Raw genomic sequence first — 25,715 nt, 5'->3', positions numbered from 1 at the left:
CTCGCGGAAAGCCGGCGACAATGATGCGATGCCGACCCTTGTAAGGACAGTAGGAGTGTGTACTGGTACTCAAGCAGTCTAGCTCTGAATGATCACCCACCGTTTTGTGTACTACGTGTCCACGATGGACGACCAATGATAATCATTGGTGTAAGTAAGACATAAGTTGCTGCTAGATATGGTTTGCCGTGTTTTTGCCTGAGTTAGTGTAGTACAAGCATCTGGCAACGGCGCATTTGGAGTTTGGACACCCTCACTAGCTACTTAAATTCTGGGGCGGAGCCAGCATATGAAACCGCCGAGGTTAGCTCCCTGCTACAGCATTGTCAGTTTCACGTATAAACAGTACAAAACAGCATTTGCTCACTGATTTTGTACAAAGTCGTTGATGTCAGCTGACATCAATCATTACACGTAGCTCGACCCCTGCCTAAATTTGTGCGCTCAAACGACCTCTGTCGCCGCAACTAGCAAGGTCCACACAAAAAGGCGAATCCACCGATCGACTTTCCATCAATGACTCGGAATTTTTTCCATCTTGATTTTCAAACTTGGAAGGGAAATTGGAATCTCCGAACCGCGATATGAAAACTTTCAAGTACAGCAAATGGTCTATCGAGTGAAGTTCAAATGTCAAGCATGCTGATTGATCATTCCTATGCGGGAGCAACTACAGACCCCTCACCTTAGCCACCACCGTAGGAATTTAGATTGCATTAACAAGCTTGACACGCTAGACTAATCAGGATGTTTTCCTTTCCTGTGACAAAAGATGCACAAAGCGGTTACGGTAGTACCACAAATTTGCATCGATAAATTTCCCACGCAACGAGTACATAAGTTGAGAGGTTAGCATAAAAGACATTGTCCCATTCCCATTTTATTGCTAACTTGACATGCTACCGGGCAGAAGCCTGCTTCATCGTGACGGCCTAGAAAGCCATGCAAGGGTGGTGCAATGAATTTTGTTAATTCCAATCACCGTGTTCGGCAAGCTGGAGTTGGGGTAGTGTGAGAGAAAAATACTGTTACCTGGCTGGTGGCTAGAGATTGGAGCTGAAAGGATAAAAGAGGGATTCAATGTAGCGCTGCGAACAGCGTGACTATAATTTCACCATTGCAATGGCAAAAAAATCTGTTTGCGGAACGCAGGACAGGTTGGATATGCACACAAGCTAGCAAGCTTTTTAAATAAAAGAACCGTTGCTCTCACGCCTCTGCACAGGCTACAGTATCATTGCGCGAAATAAATCCTCGAAAGTTTTCCGAAAAGGAACAAATCTCCGAACCCTCGGATCCTATGCACCACCTCAACATGACGTGCGCTGTGTGCGTCATGTAAGACAGCCGGACCCAAGCAAGAGCAGCGCAACGGGCGGCCCGCCGCAGGGACTTCGAGCCGCAGAAGATCCAGCCACCACCGTCCGCCTCCTTTCTCCGCTCCCTCCGGGGGCTCGCGCACACGCCTCTCGCTGCTGCTCCTCTCGCATTCTGCCTCGCTTCCTTTTCTCTCTTTTTTTCCCGTTTTTTTTTCCGGGCTCCCATCCCTTTCCGCGTCCCGGCTTCCCCTCCGCCCCGCTCCTTTTGCTGCCCCGAGCCCCGCGGCCCCGCCTCCGGATTCCCTCCGGGTTCTGCTCCGGCGGTTGGATCTCGCCGCAGCTGCGCCCTGGTAAGCTCCCCCTCCCTCCCGTCACTCACGCTGCTGCAATCTCTTCGTTTGGCCTGCTGCTAGCTAGATGCTGCTGCTTGCGCGGGTTTGGGCTAGCAATTCCGCGGGGGCGGGGCGCCAGGTGGATCTGGAGCGCGCGGGTTGTGCTGAGATCTGCCCGGTTTCGCTTGTAGAGGGAATCGCTCGCTCGCTCGCGAAATAGGGCGTGCTGTGTTCGGTGTAGCTCCAGCTGGCTTGGTGATTGAAGTCATGGTTAATTTCCTTTGGGGAGCGTATTGAAGTCAGGGTGAACTAGTGACTGCTCAGCATCGAACTTGAGTGCAGAGGAGTGATACACCAGGGAGGTTGACCCTTAGCTCGAGACTTTTTCTCTGGATTGTATTTTTAGGACACAGCTGGGCAATAACACTAGCGAGGTTGACCTTGCCTTTTCTCTAAGTAGAGTTTTCTCACTTCTCAGCACAGGTTAGGAAAGAGTGGGCATCTCTATATCACGTGTGATATACTGAGCAAGTATTTGTTTTTTTTGTAATGCGTTAGTGCTGTAGCCGTCAAGTGTAACGCCACAAAGTAAAAAACAGCAACAAGTAAGCATAGCACTACAGGTTATTTCAGTTGGTGGACTCTTGGGGGTACCTTTTGGTTGTGCGGGAGCGACATGGCCATTAATTGTGGCCTTACAGAAACATGATTTATTGATTTTCTTGTATTGTTTTCTGTTGCTCAATCAAAATATACTTGCTATGTTCAGCAGTTTCACTGAGGTGCCATCGATCACAAAACAAAAATAATTTATAACTTTTCGTCTGGAATTAGTATTCAGTGTGGCAAGTAATCCAAACTCCAAAGTGCTTCAGACTCCGGGTGCATTTTGCGACGAACATAATGCATGATACGTCTGATCATAATGCTGAATCACAGAACACAAAATGTGGAACTGAAAGAAACAAGCTATGCTCTATATAAATACTTCAACTGATTATTGTTAGCATTTATATGAACCTTATTGCTTTACTGCCCTTGTTCTAAGAAAATGCTATGCTAGTTAATGCTGAATTGGCAATTTTTGGTTTTAATGCTATCTGTTTGTCTATTTTAGCCTTTGAAGCAGAGAAGGTGCTCATATTTATTCTCCATCGATTGGACTGCTTCAAGTACTGTTTGTTGCCAGTGCATTGTGGGAGTCGATGGTACTATACGAGGTCACATGAAAGTCCCACCTATCAGTTTGGACAGCATTGCAATAAGTAGCTGGTCAGATACACCACAATTTTTTCATATTCAATATGCCGCCATGGTGGGGTAAGTCATCCTCAAAAGATGTTAAGAAAACCACCAGAGAAAACCTGCTTGATACATTTCATCGTTTGATAAGTCCTAATGAGCAAAAGGGAAGCACAAAATCAAAACGGAATTGCAGACGTGGAAATAATACAGCTGTTGAGAAAGTTTGCAAATCAACAACAGTGTCACGTCCAACTTCACCATCAAAAGAAGTTTCTCGCTGCCAAAGTTTTTCGGTTGACAGGCCACATGCCCAGCCACTTCCTATTCCTGGAGGATGCCCTCGAGCAACGCGTACAGTTTCTGATGTCATTGAATCAAAGCCCATATTGGAAAAGCGCGGCAAACCACCCCTGTTTCTGCCGCTTCCTAAACCTGATCTGCTTCACAAAAGGCCTGGAAACAGTGAGATTGCTTCAGAAATAGTGGTTGCTTCTGTCTCGAGCAACTGTTCTGCTGATAGTGAGGATCATGCCGATTCTCAGCTTCAGAGTCCCGTTGGGAATGACATTGAAAATACAACAAAGATTTCTTCAAAAAACAAGTCAAGGTATGCTCCTGAGGCCAAAAGCACCACTTCATCTATTTACAATTCTTACAAACCAGTCCATGCCACATTGTTTGTTTGCCTCCTAATCTAAACATGTTCTAAAATTTCCTTTTCTCTTTCTGAAGTAATGTTCGCAAGGAGCACCCTGGTACCGATACTACCAAGATCAAGAAGGAAACGTCCAAGCCAGTTGCTAATGCTTTCCTCAATAACCATACAATGTCCACATCACCAAGAGGTATTGCAGCTGAAAATAATCAACCAAATGTACAAAACCTCCGTCCGGTGGTTTTGGAGAGTGCTCCCAATAGTTTGATGTCAAGTCCTTCAAGAAGTCCAAGACGGATATGCCCTGATCACATTCCAACTACAGCCTTTTGGGCAGTGAAGCCACATGCAGATGTAACTTTCCTTGGATCTGGTCAGTGCTCCAGTCCAGGCTCAGGGCAAACATCTGGACATAATTCAGTTGGCGGTGATATGCTTGCCCAGCTGTTTTGGCAGCCCAGCAGGGGTAGTCCAGAGTGTTCGCCAATTCCTAGCCCAAGAATGACAAGTCCTGGCCCTAGTTCTCGTGTGCATAGTGGAAGTGTTTCCCCATTGCATCCAAGGTCTGGAGGAGTGGCACCTGAATCTCCTACAAGTCGGCATAATGATGGAAAGAAGAAGCAAACCCATAAATTGCCCCTTCCACCATTGAGCATCTCGAACAGTTCATTTTTTCCCAACAACTCCACGCCAACTAGTCCTATTTCAGTACCCCGGAGCCCTGGAAGAACAGAGAATCCATCAAGTCCAGCATCACGATGGAAGAAGGGCAAGCTGATTGGTCGTGGGACATTTGGTCATGTATATGTTGGCTTCAACAGGTATGTGTTTCCCAATGTATGAACCCCAAGTGTGCAGTTTGACTTTCTATAAGTATGTTTTAGACATAAGTTCTTTAGGATCCTTGCGTTAGACACAATTTGCTCTATTCTAATTATCCAACTACTCTGAAAATTCTTCTTACGAATGGAGTTATATAATTGATCTTAATGTGCTCTGTTTTTCCCTTGATGAGCTGGAAACTACCCCTCTATTATTTGGTTTATGTTTTAGGAGTAGAAATTTGTTTTTCTTCCATGTTATAGGATTCCTAGAGGAGACAGGGTGTCCCTGCCTCATCTAGTGTATGCTGCACATTACAAATCTCAAATGGCTATGTATCTCGTTCTCTAAGATTAAGAGAGGGTGCTCATGTTGCACTCTTTGATCATTGTGCATACGCCAGTAGCTTTATTGAGGCAGCAACAGCAAATAGTGGCATGTAGCCATCTTGTACTTCCCAAAATTAACCATCAAATATAGAAGAACCGTGTCACTATATTGCCTGCATAAAACTTGTGGGTGCTAATCATAATTGTTGGCATTATTAACACTCTTAGCAATGCGAGACGAGAACTAAATGAGTACTCATGTTGATGGTAACTTTCCACATGATCATAGGCCATTGAAAATTATAGGTCCTATTATCGTGTTAAAGAAGACCTTATGGTCCAAATAAGGCCAAGAGAAGTTAGCATTCTGTGATTATTGATCATTATTTAGGATACTGTCTATGTTTCCATTGATATAATACAATTTCCATTTGAGTGTTTTTAAATCATGCCTCAGTTTGCATAACCTCTGTTTTGTTTTCTCTATTTTGATATAATTGTCTGTATCAGTGATAGCGGCGAAATGTGTGCGATGAAAGAGGTTACCCTATTCTTGGACGATCCTAAATCGAAGGAGAGTGCAAAACAATTGGGGCAGGTATTGTGTTTTCAAAGGTGTTTTGCACCGACTATTAAGAAAAATTAGTTTGCATGTTGTGTTTAATTTCCTAATTTTTTTTATCTGTTTCCCCCCTTCTCTGTTTAACAGGAAATATCACTCTTGAGCCGCTTACAGCATCCAAATATTGTACAATACTATGGATCAGAAGCGGTATAAACTGTTTTCTTCAATTACTTTCTACTTACACTTGGTATTTCCTTGCTTTCTTAAAATGCCTCTACTGTTCCTGTAATTTCAGAAGTTCTGTCTGTAATAGTGTTTCTCAATTTTGTACTCTTTCCTTCAGCAAGGGCGCTATCTTAGTTCACAACATCTTGTCGAATTTCATTAATAGGGTTGTGCATGCATTACTTTCAATTTTGGGCATGAATTTATATGTTATGTTTGTCCAAGATAGGTTGATGATAAACTTTACATATACTTGGAGTATGTGTCTGGTGGATCCATACATAAACTTCTACAAGAGTATGGACAGCTTGGTGAACCAGCAATACGCAGCTACACTCATCAGATACTTTCAGGCTTAGCATATTTGCATGCTAAGAATACAGTCCACAGGTACAATTTCTGTTTGATTTTCAATTTTTTGGGTTGCACATATCAGTAAGTGTCATATGTATTTTGACTTTTGCTTTTATGTCTGCTCTTTACAATTTGTAGGGACATCAAAGGTGCAAACATACTAGTAGATCCAAGTGGCCGTGTTAAGCTTGCAGACTTTGGGATGGCGAAACATGTAAGTTTCCAAGCCATTTTACTATGGTAAAAGTGAGTTAACCAAGATTCTAGAGAAACATAAGTTAACCAATCTGATGTTTTTTTTTCTTCAGATAGAAATATGGATTTGCAATCCATATATTTATTTTTCCTTTCTACATTTTTCATCTGTACACGTAAGTCATGGCCACTTAAAATAGATCAACCGCTTCGAAAATATATATCCATATGAAAGTAATTCTTGTTGTCGTTAACAGTATTTCTGCACTGATCTGTGGTTCTGGTGCCACAAGCATACTGCTTTGGCCAAGATAAATGACATTTTCGACATTGAACTGCTCTCTGAAACCCAACATGGGAAACCAATTTCTGGTGTAATATTAGTTAAATGCCCGTTCTCTGCTACAGAAAAGACATCATTTTACCACTGTAATGTTCAGCCCCCATTCTAAAAAAAAAGTTCAGCCCCAGTCTAAGACGTTATCTTGTGGCATGCCCTTTAGCTGAACCTTAGAAGCCGGGAACGCGGAACGTAGGCATGTTCAGTGTTCCGGGAACTTCGTCCCGGAACGAGGAACGGGGACGAGCAGGAACGGCGTCCCAAAATGGTATGGAACGTCGATTCGATGCTGCCGGAACCTGAAGACGGTTCGAAGAAGATTCAAGCCGGGCATACCTCAGTCAATGCCTCAAGGGCGTCAGCTGCTGGCGGCCAGCACCGCCGCCAAGGGCTCTGGACTCCGGCGACGCGATAGCACGAGGCAGCTCGCTCCACGCCTGGCCCTTGTGCCTCGGCCCTCGCCCGTCCGCCATCGCCGGCTCGCCGCTTGCCGCCGCCGTTGTCCGCGGCAGCACAGCCCCGCGCACGGCCGAGGGGCGCCGGCGGCAATCGTGCTCCTCGCGATGGCTCAACAAGAAGCGCGGCTCGCCCTCGCCCACGGCCTGCTCGACCTTGGCGCGTCAGCTTCGCCAGCGCGGCAGCGGCTGCCATGGAGTTCGACTCCGTCGGTCCGTCCTCCTTCGGGGTCCTGACGGCGGACGGGTGAAGAAGAGGATAGGGTTTTCTGTTTGCGACTCGTAGTAACCGACGGCCGGATTTGAGTCATCAGCATCTCATGGACAAGTATTCACATGACTTAAAAGACCAGCAAAAAAAAAAAACAGCAAGGACTCCAACTCACGACCCAGCACTAAATAATTTGGAACACATTCCTCGTTCCGAAACAATGTTCCGGGAACATCGTTACCATCACTTGGAACGTGTTCCATCTCTGATTGGAACATACGGAATAGGTATACCCCTTCGTACCATGATTTCACAAAACGATGTTCCACGTTCCATGTTCCCGTACCACATTCCCAATGTTCCGGGAACATGGCTTCTATGAGCTGAACTCCTTGGCTCTCATCATGCCTCCAGTTTTGATTACATACACCATGCCCTCAGTGCCACTGATAGCGTGTCCAAAGCTCCGTTGTAGTATATGTTGCGTCTCTGTGTTAGTATGGTATAGTGCTATGTGTATGTGATACACCACTACGGCAAAGTTGGCACCGTTTGGACCAGGATAGGGAATGGTTTCTGAATTCTGATACCACCTGGTACGGTGGTGGGTATTTGGTTGGCTGGCAGGAAGTTGGGAAACAATAAGGATCCAATGATTGGAATGTGTGAGAGTGAGGGGTGTTTTGAGATATGGAAATTTAATCAATAAAATTTTTGGACCCCCCACCCCCATCCCCACCCAATTGGTAGTGGTTTCCCACAAACAACTTGAAGTGCGGGGCTGCCTCGAGAATAGCCAACTTCTCATACGAATATTTACTTGCAAGTGTCCTTTTTGAAACATAACAAATCCTTACTCCCCAACTTGTTTATTTTTTGTCTCATGCTTTTTTTTTACATTTTTTTTCTCCCAGATCAACGGGCAGCATTGTCCTTTCTCATTTAAGGGAAGTCCATACTGGATGGCTCCAGAGGTATTGCTGAAAATCTATCTCTTATTTTTAGTTTGTATTTTGTGAATTCCATTTGTATCTTACTGTAGTTTTTGTAAACAAAATTCACATGTAACACAAATGCAGGTTATAAAAAATTCTAATGGATGCAACCTTGCTGTTGACATATGGAGTTTAGGATGCACTGTCCTAGAAATGGCTACCTCAAAGCCACCATGGAGCCAGTATGAAGGGGTCAGTATGATTACTGCATTTACTGTTTCACTTCACTACTGCAGTATGTCGCTACATTAGTATTAGCCCATGTTTGTTAGGACATAGCTGCTTCCTTGCTTTCCTTCTGGGCATATCTATAGTCTTTACTTTCAAGTTTCATTGATACCTTTATTTGCTTCAAAAGATAGTCACAACAGAGTAAGATTGACTTGCTCACTATCTACTGTTTGTTTAGGACAAAAGCCTAAGGGGCTGTTTGGTAGAGTTCCTTCTTCTTCCTTGTAGAAAGTGATTCTCTGAGAAGTGATTTTGTGACTGAAAATGATTTTCTAAGTTAAATTTTAAGGAGAAAGGGATTGATTGTCTGCAGGAAGTGAATCAGAAGAAGCTAGTTTTTTTTTTTTTTACAGCTCCCAGCCGGCCAGCCCCTTAGTAGCTCTGTGAATCACTTTACACAATCAGCCTGGGAGTAGCTCTGTGAGCTTTGCCAATCAGGCCCTAACTTGGTATAGAATGAGCTGTTTAGAACGGCAGCTTCTACTGCATTTCATGTAGGTCAAGCACTCGGTTGATCTGGAAAGTTACCTTATTCTGAAAAAAAAAGTACAGGCAACTTATTTGCTGCGAACAAGTGTATTATGCTAGATAAGACGTACTATTGCACGCATTTCCTGCTTTTTAATAACCACATTGGTTCAAGGTAATGTGCAATTTCCCAATGTTTTGGTTGGAAATGGAAATAAAAACCAGGAAAATTCTGGCTTTTAGACTTTGGCTTCATCCAGAAGCACCACTGGCCCGCCAACAGAAACAGAACTGCAGTTTCTTACTTTCTGGAATAATGAAACCTATAGAGGCATCATTCTTTAGACTTCTATAGCACTGAAATATTCCCTCTCTACTGGTAGCCAGATATGATATTCATATTGACATCCAGGGAGCAGAATTGCACACGGGGTGAAAGAATATGAGATTATTTGCCCTGCCCCCCCCCACAGGCACCCCCCCCCCCAAAAAAAAAGGAATTTCTCACTTGATTGAAAAGTGGAACATCCAAGCTCATCTACCTTTATGAAATTGTATATGAATTATTAGACTTCTGCTGATTGGTAACTAGAATTGAAGAAATCAGAAATGCAATTCAGTGAATATTTCAGTTTTATTTGCCAACAGATTGCTGCAGTGTTCAAGATTGGGAACAGCAAGGAACTTCCACCAATACCAGATCACCTTTCAGAGCGTTGCAAGGACTTCATTAGGAAGTGCCTGCAGCGTGACCCATCTCAACGTCCAACATCAGCTGAGCTTTTGCAACATCCATTCATACAAAATGGAATTTCACTTGAGAAATTTGTTGCTCCTAATCCTTTGGAACATTTGGCTGCCATATCCTGTAGACCAAAACCCAAGGTACCACCTGAATACTATTCTCGTTTTATTCTTCAGCTGAGAACTGTGCATCTACTCAGACTAAAAAAAAAATATGTATTTACCTTCAGACTTTTTGATTTTTTCTTCTGTATCAATTGCTATCGAACTGTACTCCTTTTTTTTGCATCAAGAAATTAAATTCTAATCAAGATGGTGGATATCCAATGGTAGTGGGGAGTTGGATTAGAGAAAATGACCAAAGGTGGAGGGAGGAACACGACCCAGCTTACTGAGAATGACACAGTTGATAAAGGGGGTAGGGTATGATATGATGTGAATGGGTGCTAATACTTGTAGCGCATTGGAGTGCAGATTGGAGCTCAGTTCGGTGATGATTTGCTGAGTGTTTGGCATTTCTTTTGTTGAGTATCTGTTTCCACTGGAAATATGCTACCACTACCACAGGATATATTGGGGTTAGATGGCAGAGGAGAATTCATTTTACAGTGGCATTTTAGGGATATGAAATGTTACAAGGGCATTTAGAAAAAGTTCCTTGTTAACTTAGGTCAACTCAAGTACTACCTTGTTGAATTCTTGAGTCTTCATTTGTTCGAAACTTACCTATACCATGGACAGTTGGATTTTGTTTCATTTAACATTCTTGTGGCCTGATCACCTTTTTCGACTTGATTTGCCAGGTGTCCATGCAGACAAGAAATACCTCCTTAGGTTTGGAGGGTCAGACAATTTACCAGAGAAGGGGTGCGAAACTATCGTCAAAACACAGGTATAACACATATATCCTACATCCTGCTGAGTAAGTAGATATGCACATATCAATAATTTGTCCAAACAGTGTTTCAGCAAGATAGTTACTACTAGAAAAGGCCGCTGTGTTGCCGCGCATCCATTGGATTTGTACCAGTGTGGAATTAGGTGTTTGCTTCTCGGTGAAAAGGATTGAATTAATTGCATCTTTCTCATAGCTGTCAGCACATTAGTGTTATTTTTTCGTTGAAATACTTCACATGCTTCACTTTTCACTTGATCTCACAATGGATGCAGCAAATAAATGTAATGTAAAATTTTAAGATTAATTGGAAATAATGAAATGACAAATCTTTGTATGATTTTCATACGAGACATGGGTGTCATGAGGATTGTTTGTCGCCTTTAACGTCTTATGCCTTTAAACACGATATTTTTTTCTATGATACAAAGTTGTTAAATGCCAAGGCGCAGTTTGTACAAAACTCAAATCATACTCGTCATGTAAAATTGGAAAATTGGCTCCTTTTCTGACTACAACATGATGGCTCAGACATCAAGAATAAACTCAAAGCCAATGGAATGTCCAATGTAATGCACATTCCTATCTGAAATAAGATTTCATGATTTATCTCTGATGAAAAGTGAGTTTATGTCAAAATTATAATGATGGAGGACCGAATAAAACAAGAAGCCTATCCTTCTATTCTTGTGTAACTACCTATCTGACAAAAAAAAATCTTTAAGCTTATCAAAATTCATAACATACAGGTAAAAATGCGAGATTGTGACCATTAGACATTGAAAGCCTTGGTCACAAGTCCTATTTATAAATCACAAATTTATAGCAGATTTATGGAAGATATCCAACAACACTAATGTTTCTCTGTAGGATGAGAAAAAAAATATTCCTGCTAAATAATCAGTAATTAGAAACCAGATATGACATGTTAATCTAATGATCAGATTGATAATACAAATGGACAATTGCCATTGCAGATTGCTGCTAAATGACTCGCTATGCCTATATGGTTAAATAACTATTATTTTTTCTGATAGAACTGCTTAGACATGACGCAATATATGTATTCACATCATCAGGTTAGACTGGTGTGCACATGACATAAAATCTGAATACAGAGGATGCTTTCATAAAGATAAGACAATACTAATTGTTAATAATTATTTTTATCGACAAGATCTGGTGTTAAGAGGAAAGGAAGTGTCTTTTTGCAGCTAATGAATGATATAAATCTGCAACCACTGAGGCTGGTTAGTTAGTTTGAACCAAAGGAGTAGCACCCAGGTGAGCATATTGATGCTGTCATTAGGAAAACTCAAAATGACTACTGCGGAACTTTGATTATTTTCCATACTTGATGGACTATGGATAAAAGCCCCCACCCCTCCCACTATAACACCTGGGTTTTATGGTCGGGTTGGCTAGGTGGGGCGCGCTAACATGGTACCAGAGCCGAGGTCCCGGGTTCGAACCCATCCGGCCACACATTTCCGCTGCGCGATTTCCCCTGCGCCTCTCGTGTACTGAGACCTGCTGCGGGCTACGCCGGGCACTAGAACCTGCTGCGGGCTACGCCGGGCTCGCACGCCGTAGGGGGAATGATGGACTATGGATAAAAGCCCCCACCCCTCCCACTATAACACCTGGGTTTTATGGTCGGGTTGGCTAGGTGGGGCGCGCTAACAATACTGCTTATATTACTATAAGCACAGCGTACCGCATAGATTGGAACAAATTTTACAGTTCGAGGTGGCAAGTTAGCTCTTTTTACTTGTTTGGTCATCATATCGCTGCTTGTTCTTGTGTCGCCCATTTCCTGTGTCAGAAGCAGAGCATCAATTGAGCAATCCTAAGAATAATTAATTTAAGTAAAAAGGAAAACTAAAAAAATGGAAAGTGTCTTGAGCTATTAAAGCATTTCATGAAATATGTAACCAGCATCTGTCAACAGTACACTCTTTGGATGTATGTTAACAGTATACTCTTTGGGTGAAGAGATGTGATACAGATAAGATATTACTACATTACCAGGGATAAAGCAGACAATTTATACATGTCATTGTTACTCAGCCTTGTGGGTTTCAAATCCATTAGAGTGGCTATTTTTTATGCTGGTTTGCCAAAACCTAACGCAACCCTCCTTCTTTACCTGGGCTTGGGACCGGCTATGCTGAGACGACTCAGGAGAGAGAGTCTTCCAGTCAGCATAGGCGGAGTTTACCTCCCTTGAAGAGGATGAAGGGAGGTAAAGCGATGGGCCCTGATGGTATCCCCATTGAGGTGTGGAGATGCCTAGGAGATAGAGCAATAGTATGGTTAACTAAGTTTTTTAATCTCATTTTTCGGTCAAACAAGATGCCGGAAGAATGGAGGAGAAGTATATTAGTACCTATCTTCAAAAACAAGGACGATGTTCAAAGTTGTACTAACTACCGTGGGATTAACCTGATGAGCCATACGATGAAGCTTTGGGAGAGGGTTATCGAGCATCGCCTAAGAAGAGTGACAAGTGTGACCCAAAATCAATTTGGGTTCATGCCTGGAAGGTCAACCATGGAGGCGATTTTCTTAATACGACAATTGATGGAGAGATACAGGGCGCAGAAGGATTTGCACATGGTCTTCATTGACCTTGAGAAGTCATATGATAAAGTACCGAGAAATGTCATGTGGTGGGCTTTGGAGAAGCATAAAGTCCCAACTAAGTACATTACCCTCATTAAGGATATGTACAAGGATGCGACGACGTTTGTCCGGACATGTGATGGCAACACCACTGACTTTCCTATTAACACAGGCCTACACTAGGGGTCAGCATTGAGCCCTTATTTATTTGCTTTAGTGATGGATGAGGTCACAAGGGATATACAAGGTGAGATCCCTTGGTGTATGCTCTTTGCTGATGATGTGGTGCTAGTTGACGAGAGTAGGGCAGGGGTTAATAGGAAGTTAGAGCTGTGGAGACGCACGTTAGAGTCGAAAGGGTTCAGACTTAGTAGGACCAAGACCGAGTACATGATGTGCTATTTCGGCGCGACTAGGCATGAGGGGGGAGACGTTAGTCTAGATGGGTAAGTGGTGGTCCAGAATGATACTTTTCGGTATTTAGGATCGGTGTTACAAAAGGATGGCGACATTGATGAAGATGTTAGGCATAGAATTTCAGCTGGCTGGTTGAAATGACGGCAAGCTTCTGGCATCCTTTGTGACAAGAGGGTGCCACAAAAGCTAAAAGGCAAATTCTATAGGACAACAATTCGTCCGGCGATGTTATACGGTGCTGAATGTTGGCCTACAAAAAGGCAACATGTCCAGCAACTGAGTATAGCAGAGATGCGGATGTTGCGGTGGTTTTGCGGGCACACAAGGAGGGATAGAGTCCGGAACGAAGTTATTCGGGATAGGGTCGGAGTGGCACCAATTGAGGAGAAACTTACCCAGCATCGGCTGAGATGGTTTGGACATGTCCAACGAAGGCCTCCTGAGGCGCCGGTGCGTAATGGGGTTCTTGAGCGGGTCGATAATGTAAAGATGGGTAGAGGTAAGACCTAAACTGACGTGGGATGAGTCGGTTAAGAGAGACCTTAAGGATTGGAATATCTCTAAAGAGATAGCTTTGGATAGAAGCGCTTGGAGAATAGCTATCAATGTGCCTGAACCTTGAACTTATTTCTTTCGGGTTTCATCTCTAGCCTACCCCAACTTGCTTGGGAAAAATGCTATGTTGTTGTTGTTGTATTGTTACTCAGCCTCTTCAAATTCGAATAATATGAGAAAAATGGTAATGGAGGAACATAGTTAGCTTAATTAAAAAGAAGCCTGAATTTCTATGACCAGTTAACGAGCATTTGCCGTGTTTTCTTGATGAAGTGGTGACCAAGCATTTCTGATAATCCTGATATAGGAATATTGACACAGTCAAAGAGCTCTTGAAGTTTTGAACCACATAAAATTGATTGCGATGAGACATTCTGTACAAAATCAAAGGGAGTAAGATTAATATTTGTGGTGTATTAACTGACTTTTTCACAGTTCATAGTGGCTTCATGCATGTTTGATAATCATACGACTAAGCGGAGAAAAGTTAAGGAAAGAGGCATGTTACATATTTACTGACAAATTTGGAACAACATTAGTTTATTTAGAGACAAAAATGTACACTATGATTCAATAGTTATTAACTATAGTATTTTGTAACTGCTGGTATAAATTGGAGACACACAACTTTCAAGGTGACCACATTGACCGTCTAGTTTCCATGATATATAAACTAATAAAATGTATTCCCATAAAAAATATCTACACACATGGTTTGCATCTGCTATTATAGCATCATAAAATCTTGCTAGAATGAATGGTTTGCAGAAGTTGGTGTACGTATTGCTTTAGTGGTATTAACATCTCATATAGAAAAAAAATTCTCATCTGGAATTTTGGGATGAAAATGAGGCAGTAAGTTAAGATTTGATTATGTTTTAGATTCAGCGCAAAAATCATTTAAAATTCAGGTAGTAACTTAAGATTTGATTGTGTTCAAGAAGATCTATCACATTTGGAACTGCCAAAAGCAAGGCAAAGATATTTTCTAGTCACATTTTGTTTGAAAGCAAAGTTGTTTCTCCGTGGCTTCTTTTGCGCACATGGTCAACTCATGACAGGGAACATCAAAAAGCAGAAGCACAGGAGCTTGAGGATGAACGGTATATAGAAGGGCAGCAAACATCTTACTAGCTAGCTCTGAAGATAATACTTGTAGGAAATTGAACTCTTCCTTGTCTTCTGTTCTGCGCTCCTTGGTCCATGTAAATTCCTACATAACTCATTTCACAGTTACCTGAAGGCTTCGAATTTTTCAATGCGTCCCTACTTCAAGTAACAAACAAAATAGTATAATTCCTAATTCAAGCAACAAAAGTAGAATGTACAATTACAAATAGTACCAAATCCAGTGCAAGGTCATTTGAAGAATTACCTTTCATTCCTTCTTGTTCTGGATGCTCTGATATGAAACCATGAGTGGCTTCACCTTCTGAACCATCTTCTCCAATGGTATTACCAGCATTGACATGGTACTCGATCTCAAACTCGATCTGCATCCACATTGATACGCGCTGAGATGTGAGGGTCAGGTTTTTTATTTCGCGACTTCGCAGTGTCGGATGAAGCAGCTCTCTTACGGAGGATTATCCACCGGTGGCTGCTGCGTCCAGGGAACTCTGCACCGCCTCCGGAGAATGGGGCCGTGTGCACTGTGCACTCCACTGATACGGCGTGAGTTCAGGCAGAGAATGGAGACGACGGCGAGCGCGGCAGGCAATGGGTTGGGGGCATGGGGAGAGCGAAGGTCAGTGGCGGCGCATATTCAATGAAGAGGAGAGCAATGTGGGCGAGATGGCGAAGGAGAAGCACAAGCTCTCTCAAGCTTCGGCGTCCGGGGCAGTCGGAGGCGGAGGGGATAAATCACGCCTAGGATCTACGGCTTGAGCAAATGTGCTTGCTGCAGCGGGAGCCTGGGTGTCGGCGGGATGACGGATAGTCAGCGAGGGGGATGGGAGGGGAGGGAAGAGAGATGTGGTGGACAGAAGCCGCCGAATTTGGCGCCCGGCGGTCGAGGTCGATGGCCGGCGCAGCAGACGGAACTGTAGAGGCAGAGGACGCCAGGTCGGTGGGCGGACGAGTGGGTTCACGACGATTCTCGAGCGCCCGGGTTTGTGGCTTAATAACGGGTGAGGGAACCGCGCTCGCCCGGATTGAACGGCTGATATCGCGAGTTCTCATGATCCAATGGTCAGAGGGCTAACGAGCGACGTGGCCCTATCCATTAGCCCGCTTTTGGTGCAGGAATCGTATTTTAGAGATGTGGTGAACAAGAATCACAACATTAGATATCCAACTAGAACCGTTAGCTGTAAAAGTGTTCCATAAGTAAGTGAATTGCAGGTACTCTATTTGTGCAAGCTTTATTGCATGGCGCTATTTATGCATGAATCCAGTCAAAAAAGAAAAGAAAAACTATCTATGCATGTAGACACCTGTGACCTGTCCTCTAATTCTTATCTGCTTGCAGTGATATCCATATAAGAAGCAACATATCCTGTCCAGTTTCTCCATGTGGAAGCCCCCTGCTAAAGTCGAGGTCTCCCCAACACACAAGTGGCAGAATGTCACCCTCTCCTATTTCGAGCCCTAGAACTACTTCAGGCACTTCCACACCCCTATCTGGTGGTAATGGTGCTATTCCATTCAACCACCTAAGGTATGCAACCTACAGCAGCGAGGGATTTGGGACATCTAGAGGCCCAGATGATCTCTTCCCCAACCGGCATAAAGATCCTATCCTTGGGCAATTCACTCAGTCACATCAAGTCTCACAGGGACCTCGGGAAAGAGTAGTATCTGAAGCTGATATTCTGAGCCCTCAATTTGGAAAGAGACTTGGGAATGTTTTTGATTTGCGTGAAAGGCTGTCCCCTTCTGAACATTTTACTCGTCATGCCTTTATTGATCATGTGGAGCTAAATCCTTCACTTAACCTAACATCTGGCTCTCACCTTGGAAAGCATGGTAAATAACTATTGAGTGTAAAAAGCAGGGTGGCATTTTTTGGAGTTTGTTATGGTAACTGGTGGTTTTTGGCTGCTATGACCATTCAATTACTGGAATTGTATCATAGTATCAGAATTCAGAAAGATTGACAATTTCTTTATAAGCCAATGGATGGCATCGTTGTTGTCATCAATGCAATTCAAGTCAACAAAGGTACACCCCTTCTGTGAATCTCACAGCTGTTTTATTATCGCATTCATTTCTTCAAAAAAAATTATTGCATTGAGTTAGGGTCAAACTGTTCAACCATACTTACAGTTTCAGTATTATTCAATGCTAGCTGCTGGGGCCATGTCTGGTGTCAAAGCAACATAGTTCTAAACGTTTTCTCCTTGGCTTGTAAGTCCTTGCTAGGGCCATGTCTGGTGTCAAAACAAAATAATTCTAAATGTTTAGCTCTTGTCTTGCAGAATCCTTTGAACATTTTACAGTTTTCACTGTGTGAATGAAAAGAAAAACTATTTCAAATCTGACATTTGAAGTAGATGCATGTATTTGTTTGCCATCGTTTTATGCGTGATTCCTTAAGCCTTGCACCTGTTTATCTTTATTACTAGTTTTTAGCCTTTATAGCTTTGAACCTGCTTTGCATTTCAGCCTTTAGCTTATTGAACATGATAATATTTTACACCTGAACTTTTTTTTATTATACTCCTTTCTAATAATGTTCATTGGATTGCAGATGCCGCCCATTCCTATCAGGCCAAACAACTTGCCTTAGCATACTACTACCAGCATGCTAACAAGTGTCAATGATGGGACTGTATATTAGATTCCCAGACTGAATCACTGAAGGACCCAAAGCAGTAACTCACCATTTGTATACCCCTCACCCTAATATGTAGCCTATTTTTTCCTATTTTTTTTCTTGGCATCCTGATGCCAATGTATAGAAATCTCAACGAAGAGCCTAGATTTTGCACAGGTAAAACAGTTGAGCTATTCAGCAATCAGTCTCCCCCCCCCCCCCCATCCTTCGGTCCTTCACAGTTACATATCTCTCACACGTGGCTGGAGCTGATGCAGCTAGTCTGACTTAGCACTGATAAATGTATTTTGTAGCGGTACTTAACTATAACTAATGAGCCATTTCATTCACTGCACGCCTGTACAATCATCTACTCCGAATGTATACAAAGAATCTGGTCCCGAACTAAATGCATGTAGTCATAATGTTAATATGCAATGCATGTCGTCTATGCTCCGTTGCTCTCACATGAGCTTTCTTCATTTATGTTGCTGTTGTGATTCTGAAAGTTGTCTTTGAGCACTGCGTTATGCGCATTTTTTCTGCTGCTTGATGGCAGAAACAAAGTTATCGCTTCATATAAAAGGTATCAAGTGATTTGCCGTCAACTGTTATTTGTGTTTGAATTCCATAGATATTCGCCAGAATTTCTGCCCGTTGCATGAAATCCAATCATGTATGCCCTTGTTCGTAGGAAATAAATAGATCCAATCATGTATCAGTCAGTACCTTGCATGCCCTAGGTTGCTACCAAGGCGATGGTCCCCCTCCCCGGCTCCCCCCTGGCGATCTGGTCCCGATCGCCCGCCCTGGCACCGGTCCCTGAGCGCCCCTTCACGGACAGTGGTCCATGGCTGGTGCCGGCACGCCGGCTCTGCGTCGATCCGCTCTTGCTCCTACCTTGGATGCTCCGGAGCTGGGGCCAACCTGATCCGGTCGCGACGATTACTCTTGAGGACCGCGAGAGGTAAACGTAAAACCAACAGCCGTAGCCCGTAGCCGCTTTTGGCGTGTCCTGTGAAACTTCCATCAGCCATGAGGACACTTTGCTCACTCTGCCTGTACTGTTATCGAGGCCCAGGCACAGCTGAAGCAGAACGGCCTGCTCACAGAATGAAGATTGAAAAGGCACCTGCCCCACGCTCTCTCGATCCGGTAAACTTGGCTCGAGCCGCCTTGCCCCGTTGCTCGGTCGCCTCCCCGCTCATGAACGACACCAACAGCCCTAGGCGGCCGAGAGAAACAATCAGCACGGCAGGTGCCACGGTGTAGCCGCGCTGGGTTTTGTAGCGTTGCGCCGGGATGGGAAGGACCAGCCAAGGCACGGCAGGCAGCACCTACAGGTCCCACACCCCTCGCTGGCACGGGCTGCCGCCAATGTGGGGGTGACTCACCCTTGTCCTTTTCACCGGCACCAACCCAGTTTGCTTCAACCACAATCTGCTGCGATGCAAGTAGTATAAGCGTAACGGTCATGAGTCCGTAAGTTTCTGCTCACCGTAACGCGGTAGGGTTGGCCAATGGCCACATTGCAGTTGCAGAACCGATGGATGGATGGAACTTGGAACATGGAACTCTTGGCCGTCTCATTAACTTAAATCTTCACATGACACTAGCGGCGTATTACACAATTGGGTACTGAAATTACAAGTCCGGGTTCAGATAAACATAGTGCAGTACATCGAACTTTTTTTTGAATAAGTTTGCAGGAACAGTACATCAAACTTGAAGAGAAATGGAACTCCACAGCGCACGGTAGGGATTGGAGACGACCACCCCATCCGAAGCAAGCTTGCCTGTCAGGACTGGCATCTCACAGCAGCAGCAGCTTAGGACCTGCTCTTGAACGGGATCGCCCTGATGATCACCTGGTGGTAGATGGCGGCCAGGGCAGCGCCGATGAAGGGGCCGACCCAGAAGATCCACTGCAAAGCAGGAAGGAAAGTTGAGGGTCAGCGCTCTGAATTTTTTTTCAGGCTAAATGAATGGCTTAGCATGCGAGGGTGGATGATGCAGGTCGTCGTTGTCCTAGTAGGTAGTGGTTGCTTGCTGCAATTAAGCAGGCCTCTCGGCATTTCCCGCCGGACAGGGGCAGGTTTAAATAACGAACAGATGTCTGTGAGCTTATCTAATTATTTTTGGACTTTTTGGAATCAACTACTGAATGATTTCTAGTGGCAGTTGGCTACTGTAAACATTAAAACATACTTTGTCTGGAGTTTTGTGAAGTTCAGTCTGATTAGCTGATGTACTCTTTTTTTTTGAAAAAAAATACATCAGCTAAGCAGACTGAATCACTGAATTTCACAATTTAATTTCAGTTTACCAGAGTAGAGTTCACAAGCCTTCGTCAGTTTGTCAGATTAGACCCTTCATCTTACTTCAAGCCAAAAATTTGCTAAATAACTTTGCAACAGTTCTATGTCTGTGAAAACATTCATCATCGTTTAAAGTGTGAGGAGGATTGGTGTTCATCGACTTCACTTACGTGGTCATTCCAGGCATGGTCCCTGTTGTAGATGATGGCAGCGCCAAGGCTCCTTGCCGGGTTGATGCCGGTGCCGGTGATGGGGATGGTGGCCAGGTGGACCAGGAACACGGCGAACCCAATTGGGAGGGGAGCAAGGATCTGTTTCATCCCACGAAGAAACCATCGGTCAGCATGCCAGGCTTCGAATCTTTGACACCATGGACAAGCAAATAGGTAGTAACTTTTACTGGCTTGGATGAACACTACTCACCGGGACGTGGGAGTCCCTGGCGTTCCTCTTGGCGTCGGTGGCGGAGAAGACGGTGTAGACGAGGATGAAGGTGCCGACGATCTCAGCGCCGAGGCCGTCGCCCTTGGTGTAGCCGGGGGCGACGACGTTGGCGCCGCCGCCGTTGCCCATGTACAGTCCCTTCTGGAAGCCCTTGACGACGCCGGCGCCGCAGATGGCGCCCAGGCACTGCATGACGATGTAGAAGATGGCCCTGGTGAGCGACAGCTTCCTCGCCAGGAACAGGCCGAAGGTCACCGCCGGGTTGATGTGGCCGCCTGCGGATTCGAGAGCCAAAAATTAAAGAACCCGTCAGCAGCTAGCACGACGGCGCCGGCAAGAAGCACAAACAGGGGCGGGTGGTACGGTACCGGAGATGCCGGCGGTGCAGTAGACGAGGGCGAAGATCATGCCGCCGAAGGACCAGGCGATGCCCTGGATGCCGACGGTGGCGCACTTGGATTGGGAATTGCTGACGCCCATGACGGTGAGGATGCTGATGTAGAGGAAGAGGAAGGTGGCGACGAACTCAGCGATGCCGGCGCGGTAGAAGGACCAGGACTTGAGCTCCCCGGGCTCGAAGAGCGGCGCCGGCGGGGGCTCCTTGTAGTCCTTGTCATCGGTGCCCTGCGCCGCCGTGCCGATGGGCTGGCGCTCGGAGAACTTGTTGGCGCCCAGGCGGACGTCCTCCTCCTTCCCCTCCATGCCTGCCTGCCTGCTTCTCGCTGCAACCGGAGCCTAAAGCTAGCTAGCTGAGAAGCAAAGCTGAGATGGTCTGGTGCTCTGTGAGGTCTGCGCTGCGGCGGGAGTGAAGAGTCTTATAGCGGGCGGCAATGGTGGCGAGGAGGCGGTTCTGGAAGGAGTGGGAGCATCGGGTGAGGTGTGGTGACGAGGACGGCGGCAGTGGGGACGGTGACAGGGAGGAGGAGGAGCGGGATGGTTGTTGGCTTGCGGCATGGCTGCTGGCCTGGTGTTATCTGCAAATAGTTGAGGCTCAATTAACATTTCTAGAAATCAGAAACGCTGGGCTTGGAGATAACTCAGAAACACTGCTCAGCTTTTGCGCAGTAGTCGAGTCAATGGAGATCCCAATCATAGAGCCACAACCAGGGTTAGTTATGTGAACTCATGATCAGATGTATTATCAAGGACCACTAGCTAAAGCATTCTGTTTATGGCCCTGACGCTGTACTTAGTTTTGAGTTTGCAATGTAATTTTTTTTACACAAAAGCTTTTTTTTTGGGAACTACATGAATCTGCTTATGCCTCAGTCGAATGAGAAGCAAAGTAAATCTACTTTCCCCTTGCCTCCTTAGTTAAAATAATCTTATATAGATTCTTCCTTGATGACCTTTGGCTGCAATATTTATAGCCCTTTTATCTCGCCAAGGACGTACAAAGGGTACGACGAGGAGGAGAATAAAGCAGGACGTACACGCACTATTAGAAAGATCACCGGGGTTTGTTTGTTCAGTTCTGTGATTAACGCTCTCCTGTTCTTTTTGTCACTTATCTCTATGCCTTTTTCTTTTTTTTTAAAGGAAGACTATCTCTATTCTTCGTGTGTTGTTATCGGCCTATCGCATTTTCTGTACAAACGATGACGCGAAAAGGGGGGGGGGGGGGGGGGGGGGGGGGAGGGGGTGATAAAATAAGACACAATTACTTTAAGCTGTTGTGGACGGCTTCTCTCTGTTTGCTGTTGTGGACGTCATTGTGTTCGGCTATTCTCAGTACTGAACACAATTTTCTTTATAAGCGAAGGACTAATCGTGACTCTGAATTCGGGGCGGTGATGTAACGTGAACCTAATAGCTAGGCTTGGTCAATACTCCCTCCATTTTCTTTTAGATGACGTTTAGGACAAAAAAGTGAACTATATCTAGGCTAAATTAGATGTCTGAAATGTCATCTAAAAGAGAACGGAGTGAGTAATTTTGTTCCCTACGGGCAAAAATCATGCGCATCTCAGGGGCTGGAGAGCCAGCATCCACCGGCAGAGAGTGTAAAAAGGCAAAGCAACCCAAACGTCCCTGCTACTAGTTGTTGGCTGTACAACAGTACAGATTGCACAGTGCTCGGTTAGTTGTAACTCTGAAAAAAGCTGTGTAAAAATTTACTGTACCTTTCGGTCTGTCTGAGCCAAGTGCGAAGAAGAAAAAAAAAGAGCCTCTCGGCCTGCAAACCGTGCAGCTCCTCCGTTCAGAGTCTGCAGCGAATTCAGGCCAGTCCACCGGCGGCGGGGGGTGAGTGTGAAGATGGCAGAATCTTTCCTACACCTAGGACAGCGTGGCAAGGACAAAACCATTTTGAATAAAGAAAAAAAAGGAGCCAAGAAAACGTGTAATTGGAGCGTCCAGCTCTCGTCTCCAGAATCTCCATGCCAAGAACCTGAGCAGAGACCGTTGGACGAACAGAGCCGCGCGGCCTGCTGCCTTCCCCTCGCACAGTTTCTTCCCGGCAACAGTGACACATGCCGCAGTTTTTCCACGCCGGGGCACGGCGGATTGGCGGGTCCAGTCCATGTCATGAGGCCATCACCCCTCCTCCCATCTTCTCCCCCAACGTTCGTCCGGGCTGGCCGTATCCTCCTCCTCCTCCTCCTCGCGTCACCCGCGCGCCGGCCGTCGCTCCCGCGCCACAAGTTGCCGCGCGATCCCGCCGCGTCCAGCTCATCATTTCTACCGGCCAGGTCCAATCAGGGGACGCCGGGGGCGGCGGCGGCGCGGCCTGCTACGCGAGCTGCGTGTGTGGCGCTCGATCGTTGCAGCTGGCGGACGTTGCTTTCGGATGCGCCCCGCGACGGTTCTGGGGATCTTTTTTTTCCGAATAATTAAGCTCCTGGCTATAATCCGGCCCTGCGTGACCTAATCGCGCAATGATTGGTCGGTTAGTCCAGGGAGCCAGAGAGGAGAATCAGCGGAGGATGGCGAGCCAGCTCGTAAACAAAAGCGGGGGATGGCGAGCTCGCTCGTAAACAAAGCTATCCGAAAGGATTGAGCATTGAGCAGTTGAACTTTGCCTCAACTCAACCACCGTCAGGTCGAAGACCATTTTTCTTTTGGTGTTGCTGTTTTGTTTTCCTTTTTTTTTTGGAAACTATTGTTTTCTTTTTTTTGAGTTGGGAGGATGAGCTTGTTTAGTAGTATGTATATAACTTATATAGATGCACCTCACTAAGAGTCATTAACTCTATTTCTCTAAACATGCAAGGTATCCACGTCATATAAGAATTCACTACATCAGACGCCATGTCACCATTCACTAAGACTATCTGTTTATTTCTTACATCGATTTTCTGTGACTAATAGCATCCATGCATACAACTTATTATTAGTCTTTGCGAGTAGCACACTACAATTTTTTTTGCACGAAGGATCAATCATTTAAGAGTCATTCTCAACAAAATAAACATGTTTTCACATATAATATCTCATTATCAAAAGAATATGGCCATACAATCACCTTAATATTTCTATGAATGTCGTTGCCGTTGGTGGTCGCCGCACGCGATGATTGGCGGCCGGGGAAGCCGCAAGCCCCGCAACGGGAGGGGAGGGAGCCTGCGATGATTAATGGCTGGTGAAAGGAATGTTGAGCGTACTAATGAAACGGAGGCGATGTGGAAACGGCGGGGTACAAGATCAGCATCATCCTGGTGGTATACTATGAATTTGATTTTTTTTTTTTTGCGAGGAGAATTTGATATGGCACGTCGTCCTTATCCGGATAGCGCGAATCATGAAGCATGTGCCGGACAACTCAGCGCTGCCGCCCCCCACCCCCAGGCCCCACGTCTCGGCCTCGCCCTCTGTCCCTCTCCGGCTCCCCCTGTCGCGCGCGACCCACGAGAGCCGCGCCACGGACGCATGTGCCCCGTTCCGCCGCGGCCCAGCACTCAGCAACCACCCGTCAGGCCATCGGCGCAGCGCAGCTCACGTTGCTCGTTCCTCCATGGCTCCATGTGATGCGGAGGAGCCGGTGGCCACGGGTAACTGCCGAGGATCCCTTTCGGCGAGGAGGGAGGCGCGCAGGCACAAACGGTGAACCACCCGACTGGCTGCAGTGCAGGCGTCGCCCGTGCGCTCGTGTCCACCGGCGGCGGCCGGCGGATCGTGACCGGCCGGATCAGATCAGCGCGCGCGTTTCTTTCCAGAGCTGCTTCGTCGCGCCACGGGCGGCGCCCGGGCCGCTGCCATCGAAATACCGAGCACCGCACAGCGCCGGGGGCGCCCTGTTTCTTGAGAATCCGGGAGACCTACGCACGTGAGCCGCCCACAGCCCGGGCGACACGTGTACACGTAACCGCCCATGCAACGGTGTTCCTTGACGTGTTCGCCTGCCTCCTTGCCTCTCGTGCCTTCTCCTCTGTCTTCCCTTCCTTCTTCTCTTCACGAGGCACGCGATTCACGACGCAAAACCGTCACGTGCGAACAGGGTAGCACGGGCACGTTAGGCTGACCCACCGGCGGCCGTGCGTTTGCCGGCCAGTGCACCCGTGCGAAAGTGGGGCTTTGCGCTTCAGGTGGCGGCGAACGGGCGAGAGCAGAACAGGAGCCAAACCGATCCAGGGTGTTTAATGAAAATATTAGGGCTTTATATCAAAAATATTTGGATCGCGAGCGATCCAAAATCTCTACGTAAATATGGCCGTTGACATTTGCTTTTAGAGTCTTCTACCTGTGTGACATTACAAAAGATCTAAATTACTTACGTATCATTAAAATTTTGGAAATATCCCTTGTTCCCTTATTCAAAGTTTGTTTTACTGTGTGTCACTTTCGTCATTTTTACCTATATGCTACAGTTAATGTGAAGCGGGAAAGACGATTTTACCATCAGTTGTAGAATGCAACAATTTTTTTACAGTAAAATGTATTGGGAGTCCTTAAACTAGTTGACATGTTCTGTTTAGGTCCATAAATTTCGAAAATGTATTTTTAGGTCCACGATCTATTCAAGTGTGTCACTTGAGGTCCAAAACGCACATGACCAGTGTTGACTGCCTATGTCCGATCCAACATGGTTGTTGGCCGCTCCGCGTGCTCCGCTGGCTCGCCCTCATCTCCCCTTCATGCTCCGATTCGCCGGCCGGATCCGCGTGCGGCGGGGTGGGCGGCCGGCGCGGCAGCGGCGGGCGGGCGGCGCGATGAGCGGCCGGCGCGGCGCTGCGGGCGGCTAGGGTGGGGGCAGCCTGCGCGGAGGCGGAGGAGCCACACGG

The 25,715-nt window shown here is 45.8% G+C and overlaps 2 protein-coding genes across 5 annotated transcripts; one reads left to right on the top strand and one right to left on the bottom strand.

The window, feature by feature from the left end:
• The first annotated feature begins 1,465 nt into the window (after positions 1-1,465).
• LOC120641413 (mitogen-activated protein kinase kinase kinase YODA-like) lies at positions 1,466-18,201 on the top strand. Of its 3 annotated transcripts, XM_039917523.1 has the most exons (14): positions 1,466-1,669; positions 2,769-3,503; positions 3,629-4,372; positions 5,213-5,300; positions 5,412-5,474; positions 5,722-5,882; positions 5,985-6,060; positions 7,962-8,021; positions 8,127-8,234; positions 9,390-9,626; positions 10,289-10,377; positions 16,448-17,139; positions 17,267-17,325; positions 17,669-18,172. In XM_039917523.1, the coding sequence occupies exons 2-12, from the start codon at positions 2,956-2,958 to the stop codon at positions 16,950-16,952; spliced, it is 2,679 nt and encodes an 892-aa protein (XP_039773457.1). In that variant the 5' UTR covers positions 1,466-1,669; positions 2,769-2,955; the 3' UTR covers positions 16,953-17,139; positions 17,267-17,325; positions 17,669-18,172. The 3 variants fall into 3 exon arrangements, with proteins under 3 accessions (XP_039773457.1, XP_039773456.1, XP_039773458.1); XM_039917522.1 differs by lacking the exon at positions 17,267-17,325 and having other exon boundaries at positions 17,669-18,201; XM_039917524.1 differs by lacking the exons at positions 16,448-17,139; positions 17,267-17,325; positions 17,669-18,172 and adding an exon at positions 10,447-10,735.
• Positions 18,202-19,289: 1,088 nt separating this feature from the next.
• On the bottom strand, positions 19,290-21,433 carry LOC120641414 (aquaporin PIP1-2-like). Of its 2 annotated transcripts, XR_005662264.1 has the most exons (5): positions 20,865-21,379; positions 20,476-20,771; positions 20,223-20,363; positions 19,453-19,659; positions 19,290-19,414 (listed from the first exon to the last, which is right to left on the bottom strand). XR_005662264.1 is itself a non-coding variant. In XM_039917525.1 (4 exons), exons 1-4 carry the CDS (start codon positions 21,196-21,198, stop codon positions 19,564-19,566), a joined length of 867 nt encoding a protein of 288 aa, XP_039773459.1. In that variant the 5' UTR covers positions 21,199-21,433; the 3' UTR covers positions 19,290-19,563. The 2 variants fall into 2 exon arrangements, 1 of the variants encoding a protein (XP_039773459.1); XM_039917525.1 differs by having other exon boundaries at positions 19,290-19,659; positions 20,865-21,433.
• Between the last annotated feature and the right edge of the window lie 4,282 nt (positions 21,434-25,715).

The sequence above is a fragment of the Panicum virgatum genome, chromosome 7K (assembly GCF_016808335.1).
Source record: "Panicum virgatum strain AP13 chromosome 7K, P.virgatum_v5, whole genome shotgun sequence".
NCBI classification, from domain to species: Eukaryota; Viridiplantae; Streptophyta; class Magnoliopsida; order Poales; family Poaceae; genus Panicum; species Panicum virgatum.
The sequence above is the reverse complement of the archived record's forward strand: the minus strand, read 5'-3'. Positions and strand labels throughout refer to the sequence as shown.